This window comes from Marmota monax, unplaced genomic scaffold (genome assembly GCF_021218885.2).
Source record: "Marmota monax isolate L192 unplaced genomic scaffold, Marmota_monax_Labrador192_F-V1.1 WCK01_AAM20220418_F8-fsc00108, whole genome shotgun sequence".
Lineage (NCBI taxonomy): Eukaryota > Metazoa > Chordata > Mammalia > Rodentia > Sciuridae > Marmota > Marmota monax.
The window spans coordinates 6,464,329-6,476,547 of record NW_026694593.1 but is presented as its reverse complement, the minus strand read 5'-3'; the positions used below and the strand labels follow the sequence as shown (position 1 = coordinate 6,476,547).

At 42.1% G+C, this 12,219-nt stretch overlaps 1 protein-coding gene across 1 annotated transcript; it reads left to right on the top strand.

Annotated features, from left to right (window-relative positions):
* Window positions 1-325: 325 nt before the first annotated feature.
* Window positions 326-8,151, top strand: Fcgr1a (Fc gamma receptor Ia). The gene is given in 7 exon segments (XM_046421974.2): window positions 326-425; window positions 813-833; window positions 1,606-1,860; window positions 5,366-5,617; window positions 6,575-6,859; window positions 7,727-7,842; window positions 7,844-8,151. Coding segments are annotated over 7 exon segments (1,110 nt in total). The 5' UTR covers window positions 326-394; the 3' UTR covers window positions 7,994-8,151.
* The last annotated feature ends 4,068 nt before the right edge of the window (window positions 8,152-12,219 follow it).

Genomic DNA, 12,219 nt, shown 5'->3' with positions numbered 1-12,219 from the left:
TAGGGATAGGGCTGGCTTATGGCTCAGTGGTTGAACGTTTGCTTACCTCATAAAAACAAAACAAAATAAAGGTATTGTGGCCTTGGATGTAGCTCAGTGGCAAAGCCCTGAGTTCGACCCCCAGTAAAAAAAAAAAAAAAAAAAAAAAAAAAAGAACCCCACCAAAATAATAATAATAATAATAATAAAAGGTATCGTGTCCATCTAAAACTAAAAATATATATTTATATATGTAAAGAATTAGGGATGTACTTCCCAGAAAATGGTCATGATGAAAGTGGTCAGAAAAGGCGATTTCCTTCCTCTTTTCTAATCTTGGCTCCAAATCCCCCAGTAAAACTAGTTTGGTGTCTTGCATGTTTCAGGGTTTACTGCTCACCAGCTTGGAGGTGATATGTGGCTCTTGACAGCTCTGCTCCTTTGGGGTAAGCTGGGCTCAGAGAGGGTGGCTAGACGGGCATGGATTCTGGCTTTGGATCAACATTTTTTGTCTTCCTTGGATATGTTGGGTTAGAACTCATGAGTATAAAGATAATTGTATCTGTGCTTTGATGCTTTATTGGTGCTTATTATATCAAAAGGGTGGGAAGGGGGACCCTGAGATACAATTAGACTGAAAACCCCATATCAAAATAAAGTTTCATCAATAATCATCAGTTCTGCTGGTACTTGATATTTGGAAAGAGGGATAGTTTAAGTCAAGAGACCTAAACTGGCCCCCCAGAGTCTACATTAGCTCTGTCTCTCCAATTCTTCCTGTCTCATCATCTCCCACTAATCACTTGATGTCTCTGTTCTCCCATCCTTTGCAGTTCCAGTTGGTGGGCAAGTGGGTAAGTGATCGCTACCTCAGATTCTCCTCTTATGCCATTGTCTTTCTTCCAAAGGATGAGTTCCATTAACCTAAAGAAGAGAGAATAGAGAGAGCATAGACAGAAGAAAGACTTATAAACTATGTATATGCAGAGTGTGAAATGATTTGTCAGTTTTCTTTCCAAGGCTTCTAAGGCTTTCTGAATGAGCCCCGACTGAGGCCCTAAATGCCTAAATGTGCTTATGAGAGCAGAAGTGGCCAGAATTGCGAAAACACAAAGGCAGCTAGGCTGGGTTTTCAACATCCCTCGGGGCAATCCCTGTTACAAGAAAGCTAAATCAGTTTTTTCTCCTCAGAGAGAGCCAGGCAGGTACTGAAGGCTTCAAAGGGAGGCATTTGAGCCTCCATTTCCAAAGCAGAAGCCTATGAAGGTCTGTGCTTTACCCTCAGAAACAGTATAACACTGAGGACAAGGACACTGACCCCTGACAGTCTGCACTGGTTTAGAACTTGCTTCACTAGGAGAATTAGGAAGATCTAAATCAGTAATCCATCCTCAGGAACCCCAAATCTCTAACACCCCAATTAGGATTTAATAATAAAAACAGAGCTCTCTACAGCAGGAGCTCGACACTTTTAAAGTCTGGCTCTTGTGGGCTCCTGCTTGCCTATTTTTTAAACTAATCTAAATACACAGCTTTTCCTTGTGCTGTCCACAAAACCTCACCAACCACTCGGAGCCCTTCCTTTCACTCCACTTTTTGTTTTGCTTTGGTTTTATCCCCAAGCAGACCCCACAAAGGCAGTGATCACCTTGCAGCCTCCGTGGGTAAGTGTGTTCCAGGATGAACAGGTCACCTTATTGTGTGAGGGGCCGCAACAGCCTGGAGACAACTCCACATGGTGGTTTCTCAACGGCACAGCCATTCAGACCTTGACCTCCAAGTACAGCATCACTGCAGCGAGGGTCAGTGAGAGTGGTGAATACAGGTGCCAGACAGGTCTCTCGGTGCCAAGTGACCCTGTGCAGCTGGAAATCCGCAGAGGTGAGTGTGGCATGGAGCAGGAGGGATGGAAATCACAGGGCCTTCCTGTGTGTTCTCCTGTGCACCAACAGCAGCCCAGTGGGGCCAGCTGTGAGTAGGGTGTCCAGAGGAAAATGCAGACTCTAATATTTTATCATTAGTTGACATTTATGCCATCGCATAGTAAATAATGATAGTTCAGACAAACGTACAATGATAAACAGTGAAAAGTCTCCCTCCAACCCCAAAATCCTAGTCCCACAGTCACCTTCCACTAAAGCAAAACTATTAATATATATGTAAACTTTTTTATATGGTACTGGGGATTGAACCCAAGGCATTGTGAACACTCTACCACTGAGATACACCTCCAGCCCTATATCTAAACTTAAAATTAAAACTGTGATTGTTAGGGGCTGGGGTTATAGCTCAGTGGCAGAGTGCTTGCCTAGCATGTGTGAGGCCCTGGGTTCAATCCTCAGCACCACATAAAAATAAATAAATGAAAGAAAGGAAGGAAGGAAGGAAGGAAGGAAGAAAGAAAGGTATTGTGTCTAACTATAGCTAAAAGACAAATATAAAAAACTGTGATTGTTAGAATACTCTATGTATTATTGTCTTATATCTTACTTTTGTCACCGAAAAAGGAGGTCTGTTTATATTAATAAAGAAGTCTTCTACATGTCTGCTCTATGACTGTAATATGAGTAATGTAACCATTCTGCCTATTAGTACTAAGGTTTTCCTACTCTTCTACTTCTATAAACAGTACTGCAATAAACATCTTATACATAGAGTCTGTGGCCCATTTCAAAGTGTAGTTCTAAGATATTCTAGATGTGGAATTACATGAGACTTTAATGAATAGAAGCAGGAAAATAAACCTGCCACCCTTTTCAATCTGTAGCAAATTTCTATTTCCTAGAGATGGAGGGGGAAATGTTTTATTACTCAGGACAAAACACCCAAATGTATTATTTAGTTAGTCAAAAGCAATAAGCTCAAACTTCTTTGTAATTGATAATGCCAAAGGTAATGCATGTTAGCGGCAGAATCACATGTAAGCAGACTCAGTTGCTTTCAGAGGAAATGTGATCTAGTTGAGGAAGTGTTGAGAATGTTTAGGGAAAGCTAGGTGTTCTTCCTGTGTCCCTCATGACTCTGGGAATAAGTTCTTAAGATGCAGATATGAGGGGAGAAGCCAGGGAGCTGACAGAGATATTTCAACAAGAGATTTTGTGTAGTTTGAGCAGAAGCAGAAGTTTTTCTTGGGTCAAGTGACCAAAAAAAAAAAAAAAAAAAAAAAAGACTAGTCCTGTGAAGAGCCCATTTTCTTTCTTTCTTTGAAGGAGAGCTCACATGTAGCAAACCCTACTCACAGCTGGCCGGCCCTCTGGGCTGCTGTTGGTGCACAGGACCTAAGTGCACATCTCAGTGAATGGCCACCATGTAAACGCCTCCCAGAGCAAGAAACAGAACATTTCCAGAACCAAGAAACTTCTTCTTGCCCTTTTCTAGTCACTACTCCCCAAGACCGACTTCACATAAATGGCTACAGTATGGTACCTGTCATGCTCTTTTGTGTCTGGCTTCTTTTTGTCAACATTAAAATCGTGAAATTTACACATGTTGTGAAGTTGAAGTTCACAGTTCTCATTACTTATTTATATTTTTCTATTCTACTGATAGATTCTTGAGTTGTTTCCAGCTTGGGCTTTTTACCAATAGTACTGCTATGGACATTTTTTTACATGTCTTTTTGTGCACATAGATATATGTATCTGTTGGAAAATGCCTAATAGTGTACTTGCCAGTCACGAAATATGTACGTAATCAACTTTAGTAGATATATTGCTAAACAGGTTTTCAGAGTCCTAATACCAATTTTTGACTCTGACAGTATGAGAAGTTTTGTTCCTCTCCATCTTTATCAGTATTAGGAGTTTTCTGTATTTTTCATTTTTGCCATCCTGGTGGAGGTATAACAATATCACACTATGGTTTTAATTTGTATTTCCTTGATGACTATGCTATTGACTATTTTTTCACATATTTATTACCTATTTGGATATTCTCTTTTGTAAAGTATCTAATAAGGTCTTTTCACCAATTTTTCTTTTGTCTTTTTCTTATCGACTTATATAGTTCTTTATTTGTTATGGCTATGAGTCAAGTGTTGCAATTATCTTCTACCACTCCGTGGCTTGCCTTTTCACTACCTTTGTTTGTTTAATGAACAAATGGTCTTAATTTTATTACAGTACAATACACCAAGTTTGGGGGCTGTTGTTCCCTATGCCTTATTTTTAAAAACACTTTTTTCCACAATTATTCAACAGTGGGGGATTCAGTTACAGTTACATTGATGGTCAGTCACTTCAGTTAAATCTGTGGACACTGAGACCAAGAAATACAGCTGATTGGTGGACCCAGGCCTACCCATGTGGCTTGGAATGAATGTCCTCTTTCTACTTCAAGGTCATGAACGTGGAGGAATAGTGTTTGAGTGGGAAAATTAGTAGAATATGTCTGCTAAAAGCTGCATCCCACAAATTTTTGATGAAATATTCTCAGTGTCATAAGTTAGAATTTTAAAATTTCTATTGTGATTTCTTTCTTTTTTGTTACTTCTAAATTATTTACAAGATTTTGGAGAGTGGCTTTATTGGTTACTAACTGTATAACATTTTAGTCAGATTTTGTGTAAAATATAGGATCAGTTTCTTGGTATTTGTTGAAAATTGCTTTGTCGCTTAGCACATGCTCAATTTTTTAACTGTTGCATGTATGTTTGAAAAGTATATGAATCTTCTCTTTTCTGTGGTGCAGCAGTCCACAAAATCAAATCTGTTAATTGTGTCATTCAAGCATTCTCTAATATCACTAGTGTTTTGGCAGTTTCTGATGGAGGTGTGTCAAAATCTCCCACTGTGCTTTGCATATGTAAAGCAAAGATGTGTGTTTGAGTAGTGCAGTCATTTAGCATGTCTTGGTTGGGAATGAAAATAAAGACAGGAAGAGTCTGATATATTTAGAAACAGTATGGGATCCATGAGTGTTATTGGATATAATTATCATGAATTATTGTCATGCTACATACAGCATTGGAACACTTGCCTTCTATTCTTAGATCTAAGTTCTGGAGGGTGGAAAATTATATTGTCTCTCCTCCTTTTACCCCAAGGATTTCATCTTTATTGAGCCAAACCAATTGTCCCTGGGGAAGGAAAAAAATAAAGGTGCAGAGTTGTGACTCACTGGTGACATCTTAGAATTCTTGACTCAATCAATTTCTCAGATCTGGAAAGGGAAGATAAGAAAGGGCTTTGTGCACAGCTTCTGGTAAAGATTACCTTTCTTTCTACCAAAGCGAAAGATATTTGAGGAATGAGACACAGGCCTCAGATTTAGCCGAGTTCTGAATTTGGAATGTTGCAAGGAGAAAATGATAGGTCCCCAGGGTGAAGATTTGGCCTTCTTGTACCTCCTTCACTATATGCATACATTTGGGGTCCACATTTTTCAGATTGGCTGCTACTCCAGATCTCTAGCAGAGTCTTCACTGAAGGAGAACCTCTGACTTTGAGGTGTCATGCATGGAAGAATAAGCTGGTGTACAATGTGCTTTTCTACCAAAATGGCAAAGCTTTTCAGTTTTCTCCTCCGAATTCTGAACTTACCATTCAGAAAACCAACACAAGTCACAATGGCGTCTATCACTGCTCAGGCATGGGAAGACATCACTACACATCAGGGGGAGTAACCGTCACTGTGAAAGGTACTGTACCTGAACAGTTCTAGAACTATAGTTGTAAGGACCAGAGAGACAATGAAAATCATCTAAAAATCTCACTTAAATTTTTAAGTGAAGAAACTGAGTTCTAGAGTGGCAAATTGCATCACTGAAGGCCACCAATGACCAGTAGCTTGATTAGGACCAGAACTGAGGTCTCTAGGTCCCAGTCCATTGCTCTTTCCAATATATCACAGTGCCCTGTCAATAACTGCAGGAGTTAATGTCAAAGTCAGGGCATAGGAAAGATTCATTTCATTAATTTTGTTTTAGTCACAAAGAATAGAGATTCACTCAAGGTGGCTAAGGAAGTTATTAGAAAATAATCCAATGGAATTTCATGAATACATCAGGAATATCATGAAAGGAAAACATTAGGAATCGGTCAGCCTTCCATCTGTCTCAGGGACATTGTGGCCCTTCTGTCCCACTTCTTTCTAAGCATCTGTACATGAAACAGCTTCCCGTGTTCTAGTTTCCACATGGCCCTTATTCTCATTCTTCCATGGTCTTTTTTCTTAGTATTCACAATCAGTAGCAACTTTTTTTCTGTCTGAAAAAAAAAGTCCCTTCCTGTAGGAAAGAAATTTTACTGACCCAGATTTTCTTTTGAGTCAGGGACACAAGTGTGATTCATTAAACTCCCTGGGTAGACTGTGCCAAAGGTATGGTTATATTATAAACAAATGGCCATTCAGGGAAGCATGAACTGTGTAGAGTATTATCAACAGGACGGGAGCAAGCTGGCAACTGTGATTATGTATATTAGAAAAACCCAAGAATGCGTCTCTGTTACAAATGGGAAAAAATATGCCTTATGGATGCATTCTCTTGGGGCAAGTTTCCCAAGGGGTTGGGAGGGTATGTCTTTTGTGAAAAGAACCTTAACCTGGGGGTGCTCTACCACTGAGCTACAACCTGTCCCCATCACGTTCTCTTTAGAGCTATTTTCAGTTCCTGTGCTGAGAGCATCCTTGTCACTCCCCCTCCTGGAGGGGAACCTGGTCACCCTGAGCTGTGAAACCACGCTGCTCCCAGAGAGGGCTGGCTTGCAGCTGTACTACTCCTTCTACGTGGGCAGCAAGACCCTCGTGGACAGAAATGCATCCTCCGAGTACCAGATTTTAACTGCTAGAAGAGAGGACTCTGGTTCCTACTGGTGTGAGGCAGTCACAGAAGATGGGAACGTACTGAAGCGCAGCCCTGCCTTGGAGCTTCAAGTGCTGGGTGAGAGAGAAGATGGGCCGCTGCTGACAAGGGAGAAGGGGCTCCCTTTTCTCTTGTGGGGTTGAGGCTTGTTCGAGGGTTTTGTGGCCCAGCCAGGAGGAGGAAATCTCTTTAGGAAAAGCCTACAGACAGGCCTTTCCATTCCTCATTCAGAACTCACTATTCTCATCACAAATTTCATGAATTTTTCTTTCTTTTTTTCTTTCCTTCATCATTCTTCCTTTTCTTCCCCTTCTTCATTTTCTATTGTCCTTCCTCCCCTCTCACTCCACCTCCTTCCTTCCCTTTTCTGCCCTTCCCTTCTCTCCCCCTCATCAACAATATATTGAGTTCCTCCTATTTACTGCCCTCCGTCTGGGGATATGAACACACGAGGTGTGGTTTTTAAGTTTTATTTTTGTGGATTGAACTGGGGGTGCTCTACCACTGAGCTACACCCTCAGCCCATTCCCAAACATGAGATCCTCCTTCCTGAGCCCACCTGAATTGCTGTGATTACAGGCATGTGCCACCATGCCCAGCTGGGGGTATAGTTTTTGAATCAAATAATTTTCATGGTCGATTTATGAGCACAAAACTACCTGCTCAAGTGCTGATTTAATTGAGGTGTAAGGATTGTGAGCTTGGGAACAAAGACTCTTCAAGGGAAAAGTTAATCTTCAAGCATTAAATGGCATAGAGATAGCAGTTATGTCTGAATCTAACGTAAGACCACCAGCAGGGTTCCTCCAGTCCCTTCCTGTCCCCTGAACTCATCAGCACCTCCACTGGGGGTAGGTGCTCCAGCCTCACTCATTTTTTTCTTCCACACATAAGTCAGTCAGACCCCTCTGGCTTCTGACAGTATCTTTTCTCTCTCTGTTTCAGGCCTCCAGTTGCCAACTCCTGTCTGGTTTAACATCCTTTTCTATCTATCAGTGGGAATAATATTTTTGGTGAACACTGTTCTCTGTGTGATGATACATAAAGAACTGCAAAGAAAGAAAAAAATGGAATTTAGAAGTTTCTTTGGCTTCAGATTCTGGGAAGAAAGTAACTTTCCACCTTCAAAAAGATAGATATTTAGAAGAAGAGGTGAATTGTCTGGAACAACAAGAACAGCCTCAAGAAAAAGCACAACAGAAGAATCCCTAGGAAGGAGGACAGTGGCAACTCAGGGGCGGCCATAGATCTGGACTGCCACTGTCCCTTCCTCTCTATGGGAGCACTGAGGCACAAACTCCCAAAAGTTGAAGTGCACTATGTGGGTCCCATGGCACATAACTGTTAAATAAAGAAAATACATGAGCTGACTTCAATTGAGACATATTTGGAATTTTGGTAATCAGAGATGATTTGAATTGAGATCTACTCCAAAGAAATCTTTAAAAATTTGGAGGTTTAAAAATTTGGAGGTTAAGTCCAATCTGGTTATCCTGTGAGGTAGTTTGAAAAATAGTATACTTCTGAGAACAAGATAAAACGGTGAGGTTGTGCATATGTGCAAGAGATTAAAGACAGAGAAGAAGATAGAATGAGAGAAAGAGGGAGATAGGAAGAGATATTCAGAGATGGGTGAGGGGATTTCAGGAAGGCCAGGAAATTGTGTAGACTAAAAGGAAGGAAATAGAACTTACAAATGACCTCTGAGGAGCTGAGGGAGTGAGAAAGCTCACCCCTGTGGGTTAGGATAGTTGCTTCTTGGCTTTTTCTTTTGGTTAGCCAACAGAGAATGTTTCCAGTCATGCCAAAGAGATAGAAGAGGTGAACATGAAAGAGATATTCATGACGAGAAATGGGCATGTTATTCATTTGGAAGTTTCTTGTAATCTCTTTAAATCCAGAGACACCAGAAGTCCTGCCTATCCATTCCTGTCTCCTGCCTTATAGGAAGGCAGAATGTAAACCCAGATCTCCAAGCAAGGAGAAGTTTCAAATAGGGGAAAGCAGTGATATCATAAGGTACTGGCCCTTGCTACCAGAGATTTGATTTCCCCTTCTGACTTTCTGAATGATCACTAAAAATATGCTGCTCTTCCACCTGGACTAAAGTTTGGGAACAAGATATTTCTCACTACTCTACGACATAGCTGACATAAAAACAGAAATATGGGAATAGGACTTTATAGAAGGAAGGTGTGGGGGAAGGGTAACTGGCATAGAAATGTGACTCTAGATCATTTGGTTTCTACAGAACATGGCTTATATGACAGATGAGGCTCGTCCCTACCGAGTCTCCATCTTGGCCCCACGTGGTGGGATTCACCTCAGCACCAGCCACCGGGGACCCTCCCTGTGTTAACTCTGTCACTGGGACAAGTTAGACGAGGAAAGATCCACTGGGGCTCATGGTTTCAGGAGTCCACAGTCAGCCGGCTCCACTCCGTAGCTGTGGGCCTGTGCTGAGGGGGAGGGTGTGGCTGAGGAGAGCTGCTCACCTCGTGGGAGATGGGCAGTAAAGAGAGAGGCAGCAGGGAGGGGCCGGAGACAAGATATAGGCCCCCATGTCACAATCCCCAGGATCCACTCCTTTTAACCAAGTCCCGCCTCCTGCAGTTTCCACCACTTCCCAAAGATCCATTCAAATTATTAATCCGTCAGTGGATTAATCTACTGGTTGAGGTTAAAGCCCTCATGAACCAATCATTTCCTAAAAGTCCCACCTCTGCATATTGCTACACTGGGGACCAAGCCTTCAACATATGAGCCTATGGGGGACAGTCCAGATGCTAACCATCACAATTCCCAAGCAAGTTGGTACTTGAAGTCGATGAACATCACCGTGGCCAACTGCTTTCCGCATCTGTAGACAAAAAGAATATTCTTCCCTTTAACCTTCAAAAATATAATAATTATCACCTCAATAGAAGCACAGCAATTCCAACGTGTTCAAAAGAAAGGGTTGCATGTCATGGCAGGAGTTTGCTGACTGCACATAATAGTTGGCCTATGGCCGGGGAAAGCAGGGGAGTTAGAACTGTAGGGGATGAGCCCCTTAGGAAAGAGAACCAAGGGCTGGCCAAGGAACACTCTGCAGGAAACTCCTTCCTGAGGAACTGAGAACTGAAGCAGAAGAGATTCACACCCAGAAGGGAGACCTCTGTCTACCCCCAGAGAGTGGATAAAATTTTGGGAAAGTACTCCCCAGGGGCATAAGTTGGAATGGGGACGGGCCAAACAGGAATACAGACAGAGCACTGTGGCCTGGAGGGCGGGGGGTGGGGGGCGCTGGAACAAGGCCAGTTATTACCAAAGCATAACGTGCTCTCTCTTTCCCACTCTCTTTTGTGTTTGCTGTCCAAATTTTTCCACACTTCTTTGTCACATTTGTTTCTTGTGATAATTTACTACTTAAATGACTTATTTGGTTAAACCAATTTCTTAATTGAAAAATTTGCTTTCCTGTCTACCCCCTTATTTCTGGATTTTAGCTATATCAGGACTAGGTTCTTAGAGTCCCCCATACTGGGCCCTTATGCCCATTCCAGCCTGTACCACCCAGAAATCTGGGCCTAGTAGGGAGCTGGGGTGACCTGCTCAAGGCACAGCTGGAAGGTACAGTTAAGGGACCGTCCTCCACAATGCCATATGTGCACTGTGTCTCTAGCAGGAAGACTGTGAGTCCAAGAGCCAAGCAGTAGATGGTATTTCCATTTACTGTCACTCCTAATGACCCACTGAGGGACTTGTATGCTCCCTATCCTTACAACTCCTGACCAGCGGGGTTAGGGATTCTAGTCCCCTATGGGGGCATGACACAGCCTGAGTCCAGTGGAATTATAACCCTTAGCTGATGCCTGGGTTCTTTGGGTTTCTTTTGTCTATGAACCAGCAGGCAAGAAGAGTAGTCACTGTCTTAATAGGAATGACTGATCCTGATCAACAGGAGATGGGCTGCTACTTACAATGGAGATAGAAATATGAATGGAACCAAAGTGATCTACTTGGTGCCTCATATTATTCCCTTTCCCATTGGTGACTTTAAGTAGACAGGTGCAGCAAATACAGACTTAGAAGAGCGTAGTGACCAGGCACTCAGGCCCTTTGGGATCTGGATTGTGATACCAGGTTAGCCTCTGAGGCAATGAGTAGCTATTGTGACCCTGAAATCCAAGTGCCACAGCAGGTGCTGTAGTTTGTCCCACCAACCCATTTTCCATCAGGAAGAAAATCCCAGAAGAATTCTGAAAGAGGATCTTTCCAAATATTTATGGAGAAGTGGATCCAGATGGCACAGGAGCGCCCAGTGGTAGATGTAGAGATGTACTGCCCAAACCCTTCCAAGAAAGAACTTGGTGACGGCCTCAGCAGACAGCCTACAGCTGTTAGTTAGCACCTTCAGGGTCTGCCTCAGCTTCCTCCCTGCGAATCCCACCCTTTGTGGAGCAGCCTGTATCTCCTGCCTCAACAAAGCAGCACAGGCCTGTGGGCAATAGTCCTTAAGTTCTTTGCCAGTTCCACTGGGCACTCTGCAGGCTGATTCTCCCTGCTAGCCCTACTTCCTACTCTTCCTCTTTCACAGGTGTTCACCCCTTGTAAATTCCTCGCACTCCAAACTGTTTTAGCATCTACTTCCAGAGAATCCAACCTGAAACAGTTTTATATGCCACAGCAACAATTTATAGTCTTTGGAGTCTTGTAAGACCTCTTTGGTCAAATAATACTTTGAGACACATTTATTTTAACATAGTACACAAATTAGTTACAGAAAAAAAAATACATACATGGTGCTATTTGGTACAGGAGAGCAAGCTTGATATTCCTGTGATTCCAGTTTAAAACCTTATCAAATCAGATTTATTTTTGTACTGGGGATTGTGCTTTACCACAGAGCTACATCCCCAGATCTTTTAATTTTTTTTGAGACAATGTCTCACTAAGTTGCTGAGGGTATTGCTAAATTGCTGAGGCTGGCCTTGAACTTGCAGTACTCTTGCCTCAGACTCCCAAGTTGCTGCGATTACAGGCATGTGCCACCATGCCCAGAGCTTCAGATCAGATCTTTAAAAGTTGATTTATGATGTAAAATATTTTCTCTCCTTCTCACTGAAAGGGAGAGAGAGACTGGGGTTGTGGCTCAGCGGCAGAGTGCTTGTCTAGCACACGTGAGGCACTGGGTTCGATCCTCAGCACCACATAAAATTAAATAAAATAAAAGTGTTGTGACTAACTACAACTAAAAAATATTAAATAAAAAAAGAATATGGAAAAAAGAAAGGGAGAGGGAACATTTTCATTTGCTTCTGATTGTACTTCTGTGAATTATAGTCTCGCTTTTTGAAGTCGGAATTGGGAATTTCACTGGTTGTCATTTGAAGCAAAATTCAAGACAGCTAATTTTACTGACAGAAATCAAGAAATGAAGCATTATAAACTAGAGT